Source organism: Fundulus heteroclitus, chromosome 23, assembly GCF_011125445.2.
Source record: "Fundulus heteroclitus isolate FHET01 chromosome 23, MU-UCD_Fhet_4.1, whole genome shotgun sequence".
NCBI classification, from domain to species: Eukaryota; Metazoa; Chordata; class Actinopteri; order Cyprinodontiformes; family Fundulidae; genus Fundulus; species Fundulus heteroclitus.
In genome coordinates, this window is record NC_046383.1 from 32792721 (window position 1) to 32813097 (window position 20377).

Consider the following 20377-nt stretch of genomic DNA (forward strand, 5'->3'; position numbering starts at 1 on the left):
TGCACCTGCTAGCCAGAGCCTCCTACGCCTGCTAGCCAGAGCCTCCTACGCCTGCTAGCCAGAGCTTCCTACATCCGCTAGTCGGAGCTTCCTACGCCTGCTAGCCAGAGCTTCCCACGCCCGCTAGTCAGAGCCTCCTATGTCCGCTAGTCAGAGCTCCCATGTCTGCTAGCCAGAGTCTCCTACACCCGCTAGTCAGAGCTTCCTACGCCTGCTAGCCAGAGCCTCCTACGCCTGCTAGCCAGAGCTTCCCACGCCTGCTAGCCAGAGCTTCCTACACCTGCTAGCCAGAGCTTCCCACGCCTGCTAGCCAGAGCTCCGCCTGCTAGCCAGAGCTTCCTACGCCTGCTAGCCAGAGCCTCCTACGCCTGTTAGCCGGAGCTTCCTACACCTGCTAGTCAGAGCTTCCTACGCCCTCTAGTCAGAGCTTCCTACACCTGCTAGCCAGAGCTTCCCACGCCTGCTAGCCAGAGCTTCCCACGTCCGCTAGCCGGAGCTTCGTACGCCCGCTAGTCAGAGCTTCCTACACCTGCTAGCCAGAGCCTCCTTCGCCCGCTAGCCAGAGCCTCCTACGCCCGCTAGCCAGAGCTTCCCACGTCCGCTAGCCGGAGCTTCGTACGCCCGCTAGTCAGAGCCTCCTACGCCCGCTAGCCAGAGCTTCCTACATCCGCTAGCCAGAGCTTCCCATGCCCAGTAGTCAGAGCCTCCTATGTCCGCTAGTCAGAGCTCCCATGTCTGCTAGCCAGAGCTTCCTACGTCTGCCTGACAGAGTTCCCTTCGTCGACGCCTGCTACTCCAGCGCTCCAAGTAATTTTTTCTGCTGTGCTGCTGGATATCCTGCTACTCCAGCACTCCAAGAGCTCTCTCCCCCGTGTTGCTGGCTATTCCTGGCTCCCAGCGTACTTCTGATTCCACAGCACAGCACAACACCTGCAGCTCTCTCTCTCTCTCTCTCTCTCTCTCTCTCTCTCTCTCTCTCTCTCTCTCTCTCTCTCTCTCTCTCTCTCTCTCTCTCTCTCTCTCTCTCTCTCTCTCTCTCTCTCTCTCTCTCTCTCTCTCTCCAGCGTTCGGGTTCATCAGAACAAATCGTGACGGAGGTTTTTTTTTTTCTTTTTCATACATGTCTGACGTGTAAAATGAGTTTTCCTCCATTTACTGCAGTTGCTTCTACGGGTCACGGGTTGACCAAACTTTTTGTTACATGGGCCAAAATTGTCAAGTCAAAGGAACTCGAGGGCCAAAAAAGTGAAATATAAAAAAACAAAAAAAAAACAATACAATCACGTTTATGTTTTACCTGCTCTACAAAATATGAAAATTTTAAATAGTCAGAGTTGTGTAGGAAATTAATGTGTAAATTATTGTAGATCCAAAATTTAAAAAGCTTTTTACTCATTTGTTGTATTAACAAAGTTTGTAGATTATTTTCAATGATTTAATTTGACAATAAAAAAAACTGAACTCTTTTTGGTCTAGCAATATAAGAACAGATATTGGGTCAGTTCTTTGAAAACTCTTGCTGTAATTAGCCAATTTTAATAACTAAACTGAATTTTAATTTATCAAAGTCTGCATTTGAGTAATTAAATATCATTGGATAGATGTTACTATGAAATTAAAGAGTTTCAAAAGTGGGTTTATTAAAATATGAATACTTTGTGTTGTACTCAATGTTTTCAATTATATTATTTTTACTTTTCTGTAATAATTTTTAAATGCAGTTGGGGGGGAAGCCCAAAATCAGTACAGGGGCCACAAATGCCCCCAGGCCCCACTTTGGACTAGCCTGCTCCACTGTACAGGCTTCATTAGTAAGTTCATGAGAGAGCGATCAGGGTCATGTTCTCTGTGACTCGCTGCACCCTCGCTCATCTGGCTACTTTGTTGAGTCTCTGTCTTCATTGAGAACACAGCCTCACCTCAATATTTACAGCTGCTTTATCTCAGAAGACAAGGCACCTCTGAACAAAAGAGCTGTGCAGTCACAGCAGCTGATACTTTTCCTCTTCTCCCATGCACAACACTGGTGTCATTTCAACATCTGGGCAGAGGGGGGAACTTTTGCAAAAACTCTGGAACTATGCTCCTTTTAATTAATGATTATTTTTTGGTTTAAATTGACACTTGTGTAACATTTGTTATAATTGTGTAATTTTTCTCATGTAAATGGAAAATCAAAAAACAATATCCGCTTCAAATTGGCCAGAAAAATTCGTCCCCACGTATCGGGTATCACTTTGCCTGATGTCAAAATGATTGGTATTGGCCTTAAAAAAATCCTGTATCGGTCGACCTGTAGTACATACCATTAATGTGTAAATGCTGTGATTTTTTTTTCCAATACACATATTATGTGACATGATCCAAGCTTCCCCTATTTCATTTGTTGCTACTAAGCCCAGAAATGCAGCTTCCTCTTTACTGTCATCACCTGCTGCCCATATTTCTCTTATTGTTCCAGATCTGCACACTCTTGCATAGTGACCCTTCTTTTTACACCGATTAATCAGTGCATCTCTGGCTGGGCACATATTTTTACTGTAAAAGGGAATCTTTGGCTTTAATGACGTCCACGTTATATAGATTTTCCTGCTTAAAGCAATTGGTCGCATCAGAGAAAAGGAGGCTGAATACCTTTGCACAGAGCAATTTTCATTTATTTGTAATGAATGTTTTACATCATGTAGGATATTCCTTCTACGTCACAATTGTATATGTTATGTTGGACTTTCACATAAGATTTAAATAAAATATTATTTTATGTTTGTGGATGTAATGTGACTAAATTTGGGAAAGTTTAGAAAAGGGCCACTGGAGGTGCTCCTCACGACTTACACGGCAGTGAAGGTCGAACAACGGAAGGTGCCGCCACCACCAGGGGCCGACAAATCGCAGGACAAGAAAGATCACACACCAGGAATCATCGTCATCGACCTGAGCCACCGAGCTGGCTGTGAGGACAGCGGCCCACCACAAGTTTTGTTTTTTTTCCTTCTTGGTGACTGTTCCTTGTAATGCTTTTAAAAATGTTCCTGTGGGCTTGATGATATTGATTTGTTTGATTTGCAATTTTACAGTAGTATTGTCAGATTGTTGTTTTTTTTTCCCCCGTTACTTTTTCTGTTTTTATTTTGTTTTATTATCAGTTTCGATTTAGGCATGAATGAAAATGTTTAGTTGTGTTACTTCAGTTTTGCTTAAGCAATGTTAAAATTGATATTTGGAATTTCAAATGTTTTTCCTGACATGATTCGTATTTGTTCTCACTGCTTGATGAAAGAAATGGAGAAGTTTTCTCACACCAAAGATCACTGATTTATGCAATTTTTGTTTATTATGGAAGGACAGACCGGGATCTGATTGGCTCTATAGATCCTTTAAAATTAGCTAGTAATGGTAACTCCTAGATTCAACACAGGGTTTTCTGGCTCAGATTGGCCGAGAGCAGATCTCCCTGGGGGTCTCACCAATTTTTACTACCGCTGTGGGTAGCGTTTTCTGGTTGTTTCCCCGCCCACACTGAACCTCTCCTGCTTTTGCTCCTGGTTTGGTAAGTTTGAGGGTGGTGGATGGTTATCCATCGAAGTGGTGAGTGGAGGCTCGAGTAGGAGGGTTTTCAGGGTGGGGAGAAGGTAGACGGATTCGACCTAAATTAGTATACAGGCTTAGCTTAAGTAGTCTAATATACAAAAATAATCTGTGCATAGGGACCTAAAACAGGCCTTACTTAATTAGTTGAACCCTAAATTGTAGGCGAATGCTAAACCTTTGATCTTGTGTGTTAAAACTCCATGAAGCATTCAAGCTGATCTTTATTAAAAGTTCCAGCACACATGATTTGTAACTGTTATGAGTCCTTGGTGTTGTATTTGCATATTCCTGTAATGAGTTATCTTGTTTTTCAATAAATACTGTTTGTCAATAAAAGTGCTGGAACTTCATCACTCCACAGTCTCCTTATTCAATAACTCTGGGAAGTCAGTTGTTGTTTAGAGTTCCATCCACAGGGAGCTGAAGAGTTTCTAAGATAAAGTGTGTTAAAGCAATATCTTCCAAAGGGCGTGATATAGGTTGTGAGAAGCACCGACTCCCTGGACAGAGGTATGTGCCAAAATCCTGAGTTTGCATCGAGTTTGCACCCTCTAGCTATCCTAGGGTGTGCTCCACTCATGACAATATGTGTCATTATTTTTTAACAGAGTTGCTCAATTTAGTTAAATCGACACACACACAAACTTCTTCTCTGTTTGGTTTGGGTACTGGGACCATACCTGCACACCAGTCAGTAGGCTGCTCTACTCTAGAGATTACCCCTCTTCTGTTTGAGCTAGTCCTTTTTTACTCTGGGTAACAGGGAAAAGTGACACGTTTTGGGGCTGACAGAGCAAATGGTTTAGCATCTAAGATTTTGTATTCCCCCTCCATCTGATCTAAGTCACTGAATAGTTTTGGGAACTATTCAGTGTTCCTTCTGAAAACAACGTGCACATCCAGTTAGTATTTGGGGGTGTGGTACTCACCTCATCGTCGCATAGTTTCAGTGAAGGAATCATTTCCTATCCTTTGTCGGCCATTGTATATATCAGAGGGTTAACCTGGTTTTCTTATGGCTGCAACCCAAGTCCAGATGATATCCTGAACTGCCCAAAGTGTCTGATACATTTAGACCACTCCTCTGGTGTTAAGAGATCAAACTTGGGCAGCAGTAACACTTGAAATGCTGTTGGCGTGGCTGCAATGCTGCTTATTGGGAGAGATTAGCGCTTGCTACCTTGATAGCTTAGCTCTCTCTCTGCCTTTTTGTCCAAGCCTGCAGTTCTACTGACTTAGTCACTAACATAACAACAATGGCTTTCTTCTTGCCTCTCTTCCATAAAGACCACATTTGTGCAGTGTACAACTAATAGTTGTCCTGTGGACAGATTCCCCCACCTAAGCTGTGGATCTCTGCAGTTTGTCCAGAGTCTCCATTGGCCTCTTGGCTGCATCTCTGATCAGAGCTTTTCTTGATCGATCTGTAAGTTCAGGAGAACGGCCTTGTCTTGGTAGATTTAAAGTTTTGCCATACTCTTTCCATTTCCGGAAGATGGATTGAACATTGTGCTCTGTGAATTGTTCAAAGCTTAAGAAATCTTTTTATAGCCTAAGCCTGCTTTAAAACTTTCCACAACTTCATCCCTGACCTGTCCAGTGTGTTCCTTGGAATTCATGATGCTGTTTGCTTTCAAATATTTTCTCAACCAACATATGAGGCCGTCACAGAGCAGCAGTATTTTTACTGAGATTAGATTGCACACAGGTGGACTCTATTCAGTCATTAGAAATCATCAGGTAACTTCTGGAGGCAATTGGTTGCAGTCAGAGAAAAGGAGGCTGAATACCTTTGTACTCAGCAATTTTCATTTATTTGTGATAAATGTTTTACATCATGTAGAATATTCCTACTTCACAATTGTATACAACATTATGCTGGACTTTTGATGTTTTCACCTCTCCAGCTGTTAAAAATCTGTTACCAAGAAATGTTTCAGCTTTTCTGGGTCTTTCATTTTGGACCTTTTGGCGATTGCCTTTTTCCTTGCTTTGTACTTTTCTTGCGGTTAGCTGCTATTATCAGGTCATCAAGCCAAATTAGTTAGATAACCTAATATTTTTGTCTTCCTCTTGTACACACCCGGTGATCAGCACCATCAGTGTATAACATCATTTTCAGTCATATGTATGCAACATTGCCTTCCAAAGTCTACCTGACTGCTTGAGTCCATGCAATGATTTCTGTAGCATTTGGACCTGTTTTTCATGACTTTTTCTCATATAGTCTTCTGGCTGCTCCTTGTAGTTTTTCCTGTCTGTTAGGGCATGCAAGTAGGCTGTTTTGATACAATGTATGATTCTCCTGTACAGCCTTTTGCATAAGTACTCCCACACTTGAGTTTCCTCATGGTCAATTTCTTATTTTTGGCTGCTTTCTTTGGCAAGCATTTTCAAAGGAAGACTGACCAAAAATCTTGTTTTTATTGCTGAGATTAGAAAAAAAATTTTCAAGGAGATCAACGCCCTATATCAGGATGTGCATAATTATTAGGCAGCTTCTTTTTCTCAGGCAACATGGGCGAGAAAAGAGATTTAAGTGCCTCTGAAAAGTCCAAAAATGTAAAAAGACTTTCAGAGGGACGCAGCACTCTTGAAATTGCCAAGATATTGGGCCGTGATCGCCAAGCCATCAAACATTTTGCTGCAAATAGTTAACAGGGTCGCAAGAAAGGTGTTGAGAAAATGACACCAATTAACTGCCAAAGATTTGAGAAGAATCACACGTGAAGCTACCAGGAACCCATTATCTTCCAGCGCTGTCATATTCCAGATGTGCAGCTTACCTGGAGTGCCCAGAAGTACAATGTGTTCAGTGCTCAGAGACATGGCCAAGGTAGAGAAGGCTAAAACCTGACCACCACTGAACAAGACACTTCAGTTAGAACCTCAAAACTTGGCCGAGAAATATCTGAAGAAAGATTTCTCAAAGGTTTTATGGAATGACGAAATGAGAGTGACTCTTGACGGAGCAGATGCATGGACCCGTGGCTGGATCAGTAACGGACACAGACCTCCACTTTGCATCAGATGCCAACAAAGGTGGGGGCGGCGTACTGGTATGGGCTGGTATTATTAAAGATGGACTAGTTGGACCTTTTTGGGTTGAAGATGAACTCAAACTCAACTCCCTACTGCCAGTTTTTAGAAAACACTTTCTTTAAGCTGTGGTACAGGAAAAAGTCTGTATTTTTCAAGACCATGATTTTTATGCAGGAAAATGCTCCTTCGCCTGCTTCGAAGTACTCCACTGTGTGGCTAGCCAGTAGAGGCCTTAAAGATGAGAGAATAATGGCATGGGCCCCTTCCTCACCTGATCTAATCATTTTGAGAACGTGTGGGTCCTTCTTAAATGGGAGATGTACGGTGAAGGAAAACAGTCCACCTCTCTGAACAGTCAAGAAACCAACTCCATGAATGGAAGGCTGCTAACTGTTATTGGAAAGAAGGGTGGCTACAATCATTTATTTTTGGAAATGTCAGAAATGTTCATTTGTAAATTTTGAGCCGTTTATTATTCTCACTTTAATGGATGAAAATAAACAAGTGAGATTAAAGCTAAATAAAAGGTTTTTTTTATAATAAAATAATTACTTTATAATAATTCTGCACACTAATACTGTAGTTACCCAATAATTGTGCACACACAGATGTTCTCCTAAGAAAGCCAAAATCTCACTTTTACTTTCTTAAATATTCAGGTTTGAGATTTATTTACATTTTAGATTGACCAAGAGCACTGTAGTGGTTCAGAAATAAAATTGATCCCCCAAACTACAACTTGCCTAATAATTGTGCACACCCTGTACAATGATACACACATCCCTTTCCTGCAGAAAATCTGAATAATTTGTTTCAAATATTGAATACTCATTTTTTAATCAAGCAGGCAAAATAAAATCCCAATATAATTTTTTTTATCATTTTTTTTTTCTTTTAAATACTTTTAACTTGACAATCTTGGCCAAAGTGAAATTTTGAACACCCCACAGCTGTTTTTAATGATAGGATTACTCATCTGAACATGTATTTCCCTGATGTGGTTTTCATACAAAAAAAAAAAAAAAATGAAATGCTCCCTGAAATATGAAACACCACAGCTTCCATTGCTTATAATCCCCATCAGAAGAGGAGCTTCCAGAAACATGTTAGAATAAGATGGTGCCAACACTTTTATAAAAACAGAATCAGAAAATAAATTGACATTCATGTAACACAGATTGGGGGGGGGGGGGGGACAAATGCTAATACATTTCACAAAACAACAGTTGATTTGAGGCTCATGCGTTGAGTCCTGCGGTGCAAATTGAGAGATCCCTTATCCTCACAGGAAATCCTCTTTAGTGAACAGTTTCTGGTGCGGTTGGTGCTCAGAGAAGACTGTTGCATTGAGGATCGGGGTGGCTGTAAACTCAACAGTGCATCTCTGGGAGCTGCATGGATCTGCTTCCAGCTCCAGAACGGTCACATTGTTGGGTGCTGCTGTGCTCAGGATGCTGGCAGGAACCAAAAATGTCACCTGGGGGCCTCGAGCGGGCCAATAACGGCCTACATTAAACCCGTTAATCCAGATCTGCTCCTAAAAAAAAAAAAGAACAAATAATATGTAATTCATTTGTCTGTACTTTAGTCAGAAAATTAAGTCTTCTGAGGAGATAAACACTAAATATCTCAAAGCATGATTAGACACATACAGTACACACATCCAGAGAAGGGCTGGGACAACTCACGTTCTTATAGCTTAATTTAGAAAATGGGAAATCAATTACATTTTACAATTTGAATATCAAAATATGTGTAATTGGCAAAGCCAATAATAATGCAAAAGACCTCAAATGAGTGAGTGACTTAATCAGACTAAATTCTTTAACCTTAACATTTATCACAGAACATTATTTTTGCTTTCCTCAAACATGAAGACTTTAGATTGCTTTAATTAAAGCAATCCACCAAAAACAGACAATAATAAATCCAACTTTCTGAATATTGAACCTAGTATCTTTGTTGCTATTTATCATTTTTGCTTTCACAGTACATGTACAGAACTTTTTCTTTGGCCTTTTGTCGCCTGAATAACATAAGCGGTACACGGCTTACGGCTAAATGCCTATTTTAGGGTCAGTCACCTTCTTCCAGCCTGGCAGCTTGATGTAAGTGTCTTGAGGGAGGTCAGGAATCCCGTCGGGGATGATGAAGGTCCCCTTATAGAAGGCTGGAGGTGACAGAGCCGCAGGCTGACCTGGAGCTACCCCGGCGGGAGGTTTTTCTCCAAGGAGGCCCTGTCTGACTGCCTCGTCGATGCTGAGACTGTACATGGTCCAGCCGGTGAGGGAGACTTGTCCCAGAGTAAGATTGGTGACCAAGCCCTTTGATGAGAAAACAGCAAATTGAAAAGAATTAGCACATTTCTAAACCATTTTAAATGTCTTCTATAGAAATGTCCCAATGTGATCTTGGACTTTAACTCAGGGGGCCTAATCAAGGCTTTTTGTCAATAATGTGCAGCAGATTTCCTGAAGAAATTCAAGTCCCGACAACTGTGTCCGTGACTTGATTTGATGCTTTTCTAGTGCAGAGTTAAAAAAATAACAAAAAAACATGTACAATTGGCTGTGCAGATGCTGTTGATATAATGAATCTGAGTTAAAAGGAGTTGCTGGAAAGGAGACCTAAGCGAGTAGGTGGGTTTATGTGGCTGCAGCAGCTTGGGGATGGGGGTAGGTAGGATTTAAGAGATTTAAAAGCTAACAAGAACTACTTTAAAAAGGATCCTGTAAAGTTAGTACAGGTAGCCAGTGAAGGGATGTTTAAAACGGGGGTGATGTGCTCATACTTTCTTGTTTCAGCTAAAAGTCACGCTGCAGTGTTTTGCACAACCTGCAGGCGCCTAATGGATGCATATTAGCTTTCCTAACGGAGTTAAGTTGCGCTGGAGCAGCATATGGAGTCTGCCCTGCAGAAACTACTGCAGGGAAAACTTGTCTGTCATTGTCAAAAAGAAAAAGATACAAGAGACTGAAGCATGTGATATATATATATATATATATATATATATATATATATATATATATATATATATATATATATATATCTCCCCAATCTATACCTACTAAACATCTCATTATATTTATAACCTTTTTACATTTCCCTTCAATATACTTTACATGATCTCCCCATAAAAGTTTGGAATCAAACATAATTCCTAAAAACCGAAATTTACTTACTTTTTCTATTTTTTCTCCATACATTTTTAATTCAATTTCCTCTATTTTCTTCCTACTAAATACAACTGTCTTTGTTTTATCTACTGAGAATTTAACTCCCCAGTTATACGCCCAATTTTCAACAGAATCAATAGCCTTCTGTATTTTCTTATATACTATTTTTACATTTTTCCCTTTCCTCCACAAAGCTCCATCATCAGCAAACAATGATTTCATGACATCCTGATCTACTTCTTTAAAGACATCATTAATCATAATGGAAAATAATAATGGACTAATAATACTTCCTTGTGGAGTTCCATTATCAATTTTATATTTATTAGATAATGCTATTCCCATCTGTACCTGTATATCTCTATTTGACAAAAAATCTTTAATCCAATTATAAGCCCTTCCCGTAATCCCCAAATTGAAGAAGCTAACCACCTAAGGACGTGAAAAGTGAACTGGCGGATGGATACTTTTTGTTAGCAAGTTAAGGAGTTTAGCTAACTGGCGTTGTGGCATTCGGTGGGCTTTTCTGAACGAGGAACGAGAGAAAAGCAAGTAAAACAAGGTAAGTTTAATTTATCAAAAATGTCTTAAATGAATGTTTGTCTGTAGCATTTTTAACACATTATACTGAATCAACAGCTTAATTGCAGTCAAGTTCGTTGAGGCTAACCCATCATAACAGCCCCACGGTGTAGCCTTCCTAAAATTATACACAGAAAAAAATTCAGACAGCTAGCAAGATTTTTATCACATTTAATTCCACAGAAGCGAATCTGTAGCGCTCTGTTTAACTTAGTACCGCGCTGTTTGCGGTCTCGGGGGAGGCTGTGTCACAGTTTCAGCAATTAGTCGGGACCCCCTTTTTTTTTTTTCCTTTAGTCCGTGGGCCAGAATCTGTAGGACGCTTCCTTAAGAAGTTTCGTATGAACTGTCAGGGGGCAACTTTCTTCCACCGGGAAAAGTTGCTACACATAGCAGTGAACTCAAAACACCAATGTTCCCATTCAAAATGTGGGTTGTTGTAGGCGAGTTGCGGTCAGTTGAGAGAGTGGATAGAGTTTTGATAGTTTGGATAGCAGAGTTTGGATAGTGGTTATTTAGTTTGAGACAGTTAGTTTGGTGTTTGGAGAGTTTAGGAGAGAGATAGATAGATAGGAGATCAGTGCTCTCAACTATCACGCATTGACCGTCACTGACTTCACACAGTCACACGCAAACATGGCATTTTTTCACGCATAAAAATCCCAACGCCCATCTGGGCAGCGGACGATAAAAACTCCGCCTTCTGCTGAGATGTTTCAGCTTCTTTCACAGCTTGTGGCCATCAGTAATTCCTGCTGCAGTTCATGTTAACAGAGCAGCAGGAGGAGCGATCAGAGTTATGAATAATTTTAGTCTTAACAGTGGTGAAAGTAAGCCGGTAAGGTCCTGTACTACGTACGCAGGAGGGGAGGGGGGGGGGGGGCTGCTGCCAGATAAAGCCTTCATTTAGAACCAGTGATGGCTGCAATCATAAAACAGTTCTGCTCACCAGATGCAGTTTAAAACGCTACGTCTGGTTATAAGTTGTTTTTATTAATTCTGCATTTTTTAACTACATGCACCGTATTTCTGTGCCTCAGCGCTTCGATGCGCTTCTGCCGTGCGCTTTTTTCAGGTGCGCAAAATTACGTTACTTGTAATTTGGGTGCGCGCTTTCATTTTAAAGAACTTGTAACATCAGGAGGCTGATCTCAGACCGGTCAGCTCCTATGATCACTGTATAGGAGCCCTTTACAGTTTTTATTTATGCATTTCCCCCCTGTTTATCCCTCGCACGCAGCGCACCATCGGGTAAAATCCTCCCACCTCACCGCCCAGAGCGCACTGAGGAGAGCAATAGAGATTTGTCTGGTCGACTGAGATGAGAAACCTGTTGCTGTGAAAGGTGATATAGGTTATAAACTGTTACTGTCTAGAATTGCATTGAGCTGAAAAGAGAGGAGACATCAGCAGCTGGATCGTGCGTAAAGACGCAGCGGGAACCTCTGTGTGCTTCGGTGTTGCTGCTGAGGGTAAAATGTGGGACCGTATAGTACTGGGCTAATCATTGGTCACAGTACCCCAATCTGTACATACTTGCACTTATTTATTTATGCACCCCGCCATCATCTGTGCCATGTGAGCGTCTCTTTTCAAAGGTTGGAGAAGTAGTATCAAAAAAGAGAAATCATTTGAAACCAAAAACTGTGGAGAAATTGTTCTTAATAAAAATGCATGAAATCATCCAAGTTACACAAGCATTAGCCTATTCACTACCCCCTGCCTAGTTCCACAAGCACTTTCATTGTCCTCTGCCTGATTAAGCCCATGCCATTTTTCTAGAGTCACAGAAAAACATTACACAACATGCCATATCATGTCACTACTATTTTGGGAATAATTACACACAGAGAATACATTCAAACAATATTTTATTGTACACATGTGTTTACAAAATTTATGTAGACAAATGATTTCGTCCTACACCTTCTGTGAAGTCATTCCCAAGAGCCATAATAGGCAAAAATGATATGCATCACACGTGTTAAGATACAGCTGGCTGTGATTATACAACTTGCCAGTAGGTGGTGCTGTGTGCACATGAACCGTCAAGAAATGAACCTTTTCTCGAACCAGTTGGCTGAGTGGTTCAATGCCTCATGAGGCTTCATCTCGCCATCACTACCATGTTTTCACTTGCACACCGAAAACCCAGCAGGAATAAGCGTGTTAGAAAATGGATGACGGATGGTCTGGGCTATTTATTTTTTCTTGCCATCAAGATCTCAGCCAGCTGGCACCAGAAAATGCTATTATTGGGCTTTGTTCGTCTGGAAACAAATGCATACAAACATCTTATGGGCGCAGCCATGATGAACTGGTGAACGCGCACAGCTGACAATACAGCGATCTGATTGGCTGAGCAGCAAAAATCGAATCACGTGGCCTCTTGGCCCGGAGCGCCACAGTTTAGATTTTGTATCGGCTATAACTTCTTAATGTGCAAGTGAAAACGTGGGAACATTGGTGTTTTGAGATCACTGCTATGTGTAGCAACTTTTCCCGGTGGAAGAAAGTTGCCCCCTGACAGTTTATACGAAAAGTCACCCTACAGATTCTGGCCCACGGCCTACTCCCTTTTTGCGTGCTGGCGTTTTATGTTTCTGATAGCTCACTATGAAAAAGACAAGGGTACTTCCAACAGAGCTACGGTCGGCATTTTTTCGGTTATCTTAACTGCAGTTTCATGTTGCTCCCCCGGAGCTGAACTCCACAATGACAAGCGGGGCCGGGACGCGACTGCGAGTGGATATGGAGATGAGAGTTGTGTCTTCATGCAGGGTTTCCCGCAGCGCTATCTTGGCGAGGCGGCCACCTCGCCAACATTCAAAAAAAAAAAAAAAACTAACTCGATATGCTTACATGTTTATGTGAATGACAGGGAAAAAAACACATGGATACGCCCCCAGCGCGCAAAAGTTGTCGTCGACCCCCGCTCCGCGAGTCGGACCGCACAAATCTTTTTCTCTTGGGTATGTAGTATTTTCTTAACTATCTATAATTATATAAATCCTAGCTCAATTAATGGCAACTTATTACAAGAAAGCTAAAAATGCAGTCTCATCTTCTGAAATTATTGTTCTAAAATAGATGACTTTTTGTCAGCCACTGGTGGATATGGTTATATAAGCAGTCATTTAAAATATGTACTATGTTTACACTCCTTTTTTCCCCCAACATGCACTACTTTTAATGTTTGTCATGCTTGCAGTTAATGACAAATGCTTTTGTATCATATTCTAATAGTTTATGATATCTGTGTTTTTAAGGTGCTGGTGGTCCAGTCATTAAAGACTACAACTGTGGATGAAGTGGAGCTGTAAGTTTTGTAGTTTTGCCTCCTACCATGAAAGAACCATAGTGAGTCATTACAAAGACACTCATGGACGTGGAAGACGGAGTTGGACATGCATTTACCCAAGCTGTCTAACTGTGCTCCAATCTTATGTGGATTTTGCAAAACATATGCAGGAACATAAAAAAAGGACCATATCCAGTTGCTAAACTACGCTGTAAACTCTGTACTTTTTCAGCACCAACCAACACCAAACAGTATTTTCTTCATTTAAAGAGACATTTGAGAATACGAGAAACTGTTAGTTGTCCATTTGTGGGGTGCTCTTTCAGGTCTAGCGTAATCTCAACTTTTACTGCACATCAGTCGATATCATCCTTATACTACTACGTTTGTTGATTTCGATCCTGACCTTGTTGTAAAATGTAACAGTCAAACCTTCGTAAATGACGTTAAGGAACAGTTGGATGATTTAGTGTCATCAGATTTATTATTGCCTGATTCTGAAATTCAGCGTCATAATTCTATTCAGCGGCGGATTGCATCCCTTTTACTTCGCCTGCAAGCAGTCCTTCATGTGTCTAAGTGAGCAATTCAAGAAATTGTTGATGACTTGTTTGATGTTGGTAAATGTGCTGGACAAATAACTAGGCAGACGATTGAAAATATTTTGAAGGAGCAAAACTGCAATTCTGAGGAATTAACAGCATCTTTAACTGAAGCACTACAGGGTGCAAATCCACTCAGTTTACTTTCAAGAGAGGGGCCTTTAGGCACAACATTTAAAAGGCAGTCATTTTATAGACAAAACTTTACTGTTATTCAACCTGTTGAATATATTTTAAATAGACACAATAGGTCTCATACTGTCGTTTATGTCCCAATTCTAACAGTAATTTCTGAACTTCTCAAAAGAGATGAGGTACTGCATGAGTTAAGAGTTAACAGGTCATGTGAACACTTAGGGCAGTTCAAGTCATGTCTGGATGGTGAGTGCTTTAAAAATAATCAAATTCTCTCACATGAAGATGTTAGTTTATGCATAAATTTGTACATTGACGATTTCGAAATTTATAATCCCTTAGGGACAAAAAACACAGAATCTGTGGTGTCTATTGGGTTCTTGCCAATTTACCAAGAAAATATAAGTCGTCATTGTCATGAGTATATCTAGCTTTACTGTGCAAGACTGAACATGTAAAGATTTATGGTTATAATAGTGTTTTGGAGCCACTTATAAAGGACATTCAGTACCTAGAAACAGTTGGTGTGTTTGTTAAGGAACTTGGTTGTAATATAAAAGGGACCATTTTATGTGTGGCTGCAGACAACTTGGCTGCACACTCCTTAGGTGGATTCCAAGAGTCCTTTAATGTGGACAAATTTTGTAGGTTTTGTCTGTGTAACCGTGAAGAAATACAAACTTGTGATGTTAGGAGTGGTAAGTTTGTTTTACGAACACCAGCGTTGTATGATGAAGCTGTAAATTTGTTGAAGCAGAGTGAACTTTTGTCTGTTGATGGTGTGAAACGAGAATGCCCTCTTAACATATTGACAGGTTTTCATGCATGCCAAGGTTTTCCACCGGATTTTTTACATGATGTGCTGGAAGGCATTGTACCCATAGAGCTAAGTCTGTGCCTTGCAGATTTTATTTCCAAGAACTATTTCACATTGGATGAACTAAATAGTGAAATCCAAGGCTTTCCTTTTAAGTTCTCTGACAAGACAAACCGGCCTCAGAAAATTCCATCAACGTTCAAACGGAATCGGACTCTAGGTGGTAATGGACATGAGAACTGGAGTCTTGTGCGTTTCCTTCCCCTCATCATTGGTCACCGTGTCCCAGACATGGTGATCAGACATGGGAATTAGTTCTTGAGCTCAAAGACTTGGTGGAGTTATTCTCAGCTCCAAGTTTCACTTCAGATTTGCTTTGCTATTTACAAGCAAAAATTTCAGACCATAGACAGTTGCTGCAAACAGTCTTCCCAGAAAAAAAGTTGTGTCCCAAACACCACTTTATTGAACATTACCCATATCTTATCCAAAAGTTTGGACCTCCAAGTGAGCATTGGACCATCAGGTTTGAGGCAAAACATTCTTTCTTTAAAAAAGTGGTACGGGATGTTAACAACTTTAAAAACATTTTTTTTACTCTTGCCTCAAGACATCAGCTTATGTTGGCACATTATCTCGCGATGCCAAGCATTTTCAAGTCTGAGGCTGAGACTGCAAAGGTATCTGAAGTGTGCTTCGAAGTGTTAGACACTGCTGTCAAACAAGCCATCTTGAATAGATTCAGCAATGTTGACACAGTGGGACTGACCCCTCACATATTTCTAAATTGAACAAAGTATTCAAAAGGAATGATTCTCTCTGCTGGAAGTACAAGTGGATTACCAGACTTTGGAAAAATTTTGGAAATATGCATTGTGATGGACCAGCATATTTGCTTCATTATTGAACCTTTTACAGCCTACTACATAGAGCATCTGCCAAGTTACCATCTTGTGAAGAAAAACCCTTCTGAGTGTGTTTTGGTGAAACCAGAGGATGTCAACGACTACGTGCCACTGGTGTCGTACTTCATTCGGGGCTGCCTCCTGGTCACTCCCAAGATCTTCCTACCTACTGAAGTAAACCTGCTGTAAGTAATTACACACACTTATCAATTCTGTAATTTTATTTTTTTGTCTCAAAATAGATGTGGCGATTTGAGCTGATTAGTAATGCAGAACTTTTTTTAGATTTCTAATTTTTCTCATTTTCATTGTTGACAGCATCTCAACTGCACAATTGTTCAACCTGTCTCTCATCCACATGTATATCAACTAAGGCTGAACGATCTTGGAAAATCTAATTGTGATTTTTTTTAATTTATTTTTTTGTCTTAATATTGCGATTCAATGCAATTTTTTTTCCTCCCCAGTTTATCATGCCTTTTTAAACATATACAAACAACAAATCAATCAAAAGTTTCCTCGCCGTGCGGATTAGTTGCAAAAAGACCCACAGCATCTAAACTAGGAGCAGAAATGATCGCGTTCTGCCTACGATATATTTCAACCAAAATTGCAATTTTGACATTAACCACAAGCACCAAAAACGGCCTCTAAATAAAGATGTTTGTAAACAAGGACTATTTAAAACAAGAACTTTTAATGTTTCTATTAATCAGAATATTATTCAAGAGAACAGCTTTTAATTGATTTGGACATTGATCCTTGTTGAACATAAAGGGAAACCAACAAGCAAGACTATGTATTAAACTTATTGACCTGTACTTAATGCTATGTATGATTATACAAACTGTAAAACAAGTAATAAAATTAGATTATCTCACAGCTGCAACTGTCTTCCCTTCCATGTGGAGGCAAACCTACTTTAAACATTTTACCGACACCTAAAGGACGCGTCTGATTCCCTAATTGTTACATAGCCAAAAATGGCTGACCTCTGCGACTTGGAAATTGAGTTTTTTTTATTGCAATTACAATTAATTGTGCAGCCCTAATATCAACACACTTGGCCAAATTCTCTCAATCTGTCTTCATTTCAGAGTGTTACATAGATTTAATTTTAATGTTGTTGTCTATTAGTCTGTCACTATTGCATTTTTTTATTATTACAGTTATATTGCTTGCCTCATGCTGCTGAATAAATTTAAATGTTAAGATACTAGTGTTTTTTTTTTTTTTTTTTTTTTTTTAATTCTCAGATTTATTTTGGTAGGTTTGTTATCCAAAAAAAATAAATAGTAAGTCCTCTGGATGTTTTCTTCTTCAGACAGATAGATATATCAGATTCCATGTGCTATTTATAGTTATAAACAAAACATTAAATACATGCTCACAAAAATAAACTAAAAAGAAAAAAAATCTGATCTGTTCAACTGTTGCAGGCAGATAAGGATTTGTGATTTTAAAACTTCGAAGAACAGGAGTGTAACATTATCCTAATGCCATATACTGAATTTTATAGTTGGATGTAATTTTTTTTTTCTTTCCATTTTCAGGTGAAAGTGGTCTACAATGCTTCTGCGTGTTGTAGTGTCAGAAACTGACATCAGACGTCTTTCAGTTGAAGCCATTCCCTCAAATGTTAAGGAACTAGGTGTTGCGAACCAGCCTTGGTCTCAGAGGAGGATTCATTTTGCAGTTTGAGGATCCTGATTTCAATAATCAGTTGTGCAACCTAACGGACATCAAAGACCTTCCTGTGGACCGGGCAACTGTGAAAGTATTGTTCACAGTTGAAGACTCCACTGATTCTACACTGGACACAGGCAGCCTCCCTTCCGTCAGTAGTGGGGATTCTGTTGAACGGCCTGATCCTTTCCCAATTCCAGAGTTCTCGCATGACGTAGAACTGCAACTGACAGAAGGAAATTATAGATATAACAAGGATGGATCTGTGATGGTGATTTCTAAAGGTTTAAAGACTGATATCCTCGACACGCTTGCAGACAGTATGTCAAAGATTAGTGCTTATCCTGAGAGACAGCACTATGAAAATGTAGCCAAAGCACTGGTGGAGAAGCATCCCTGTCTGCGCGACCCAGGGTCTGAGAAAGGATGGTACTCTTGGTTTCACAGCCTGAAATTTAAGCTTGGAAACTATCGGCAAAAGTTGAGTGCAGCAGGATGCCCTGAAGTTATTATAAACAAAAGAAAAACAGGAGGTTCAAAGGGAAAATCTGTCAAGAAGTCAAAGAAGGGTGAGGTAAACTACTGTCCTGATCCACCTGAAGGACAAAATCCTGAAAGAATGGAAGAGAAGCGCAAGATAATGGAGACAGAAATGCAGAAGAAAGACCCTGACCACCAGCTGCTAGAGGATCTGATGGTTGCTACATTTTCCAAGCGTAGAAAAGAGATCATTGGAGATGAACCACACATCACAGAGCTAATTTCCCGATGGCCAGCTCTGATTCAAGAGAAACAGGTGATTTCATTCCAAGAGATAATTTATGCTGTTCTGTTAGACAGTGTTAACTGTCCTATTGAGAAATATGTTTTTTTTTTCTATATATTTCCTCAGATTAGGGCAGAATTTAAGAGGATCGTTACCACAGACCTTCTGGTATCCTTTCTTGACGGACTTGATGGCCTGGTCCCAAGACTCCTGGAGATGTACAAAACAGCAACAAAGTCTGGGAAGAAGCAGTCACTCAAAGACATTCTGGACTGCCTTGAGAAAGATGTAAGTGGAAGTGAGGTGGCAAGAAAACCTGGCAAAAATTTTAATGCTTACTACAAATCTTTTGTCATCATGTCTTGTAGGACACAAAGGAGAGGAGAAGGGCTGCTGCTCTGCTTGGTCTGCCACACTACATATCAGGAGAAGATCCATCAGATGTCATCAGGATGTGTGATGTAAGACATTCTTTATATATTTTTATTTATGTAACTTTTGTATTAAATCAAACAACCAGCAATATATAGATGCCTTGGAATAATTATGTCCTATGATTGCACATAAAAATGGCCTAATTAATTATTTAATTTTTTCCATTAAGGCTCATGTTGAGACTCTGGATGAAGCCATGAAAGGGATGCAGCTTGGCCTTGTGATAGGCTGTGAAGGTGGGAAACAGGGTTTCATTCCACATGAGGTCTTCGATGTGGCAGTTGTGGTGGAGGAGACCATCGTTCTTCACAACGTTAAGGATGTGGCACAGAGCTTTGCCATGCTTATGGGTGTCATCTACTGTGTCAATCTCAAGTATCCAGATGCCATGAAGTACTCCTTTGAGTTTATTCAGAGAGTGGTGATGAAGATAAAACCAGACCAGGCCTCGGCTCGAGTACACGGCTTGAGAAACAGAATCCTGAGGTATAAACTGTAAAGACCTGTGAGAATGTTGTTCACTGTTCTTTTTTTCATGCACAATAACTTTCAGTATTGTGCTGCTGAACAATTCTGTGATGAAACGTCACACCCATGATTTTCAGTTTAAGATTGGTGTAAAGATCTTCTTCCACTTCATTGTATTTGAATGATTTATGAAAAATGATGGTCTTTACTGGTCAAAGACTATAGAGATGTTAAATTGCAGGGAAATTTAAGGTGGGACAGAAGGTTTGAAAGTTCAGACAATAACTAGCCTCAGAAAATGTTCTTTGCAGTTGAGTGGGGTATGAAAATTGGAATTTTGTGAATTTTCTTTCCCAGTCAAAATTCTGTAAAATAGGACTTTTTTTTTTTTTTTTAACTTCAATTCCGTATTTTAAGCAGATGCTACCCATATTCACTTTGTAAGGCCAGTTTAGAAGTCATGGTCTCAACAGCTATTTGCTTTAGGCAGACTTGTTTTATCTTGCCTCACTGAGTTTACGCAGCTTCATACGCCTCTGTTTAAAGAGCTGTTTGTGGTTAGACTCTCTTATCTAATGAGCTTTGTTACCACAATTTGTGAAAATAAATGTTTAAAAACAATAGAGTTCTAAGTGCATTCAGTGTTGTCTTTCAGTAAATTGGTGAACTTGTTATCATTAATTAACATAAGGGATAATATTTAAAAATATTAGTCTATTTAATTTGTAGTATTAAGTTCAATTGCTGCCTTAAAAACACGAGTTAATGTAACTTGAAGAGGCATTTTATTTTGAATTGTGAGTTATTTAAACATAAAAAAATTATTTAAGAGAATATGTAATTGCATGTTCCTTTGAAAAGAGAAAGCAAG

The 20377-nt window shown here is 40.0% G+C and overlaps 3 protein-coding genes across 4 annotated transcripts in view; 2 read left to right on the forward strand and 1 right to left on the reverse strand.

Moving 5' to 3' along the window:
• Positions 1-20377, forward strand: part of LOC118557386 (ubiquitin carboxyl-terminal hydrolase 37-like) — a 48328-nt gene that overhangs the window by 10014 nt on the left and 17937 nt on the right. The gene's annotated exons all lie outside the window — the stretch shown is intronic.
• LOC118557388 (beta-galactosidase-like) lies at positions 7527-9198 on the reverse strand. The gene is made up of 2 exons (XM_036127327.1): positions 8718-9198; positions 7527-8170 (listed from the first exon to the last, which is right to left on the reverse strand). Exons 1-2 carry the CDS (start codon positions 8904-8906, stop codon positions 7916-7918), a joined length of 444 nt encoding a protein of 147 aa, XP_035983220.1. The 5' UTR covers positions 8907-9198; the 3' UTR covers positions 7527-7915.
• Positions 15673-20087, forward strand: LOC118557387. 2 transcript variants are annotated; one of them, XM_036127325.1, is made up of 5 exons: positions 15673-16336; positions 17705-18633; positions 18730-18891; positions 18972-19064; positions 19208-20087. In XM_036127325.1, exons 2-5 carry the CDS (start codon positions 18106-18108, stop codon positions 19535-19537), a joined length of 1113 nt encoding a protein of 370 aa, XP_035983218.1. In that variant the 5' UTR covers positions 15673-16336; positions 17705-18105; the 3' UTR covers positions 19538-20087. The 2 variants fall into 2 exon arrangements, with proteins under 2 accessions (XP_035983218.1, XP_035983219.1); XM_036127326.1 differs by lacking the exons at positions 15673-16336; positions 17705-18633 and having other exon boundaries at positions 18641-18891.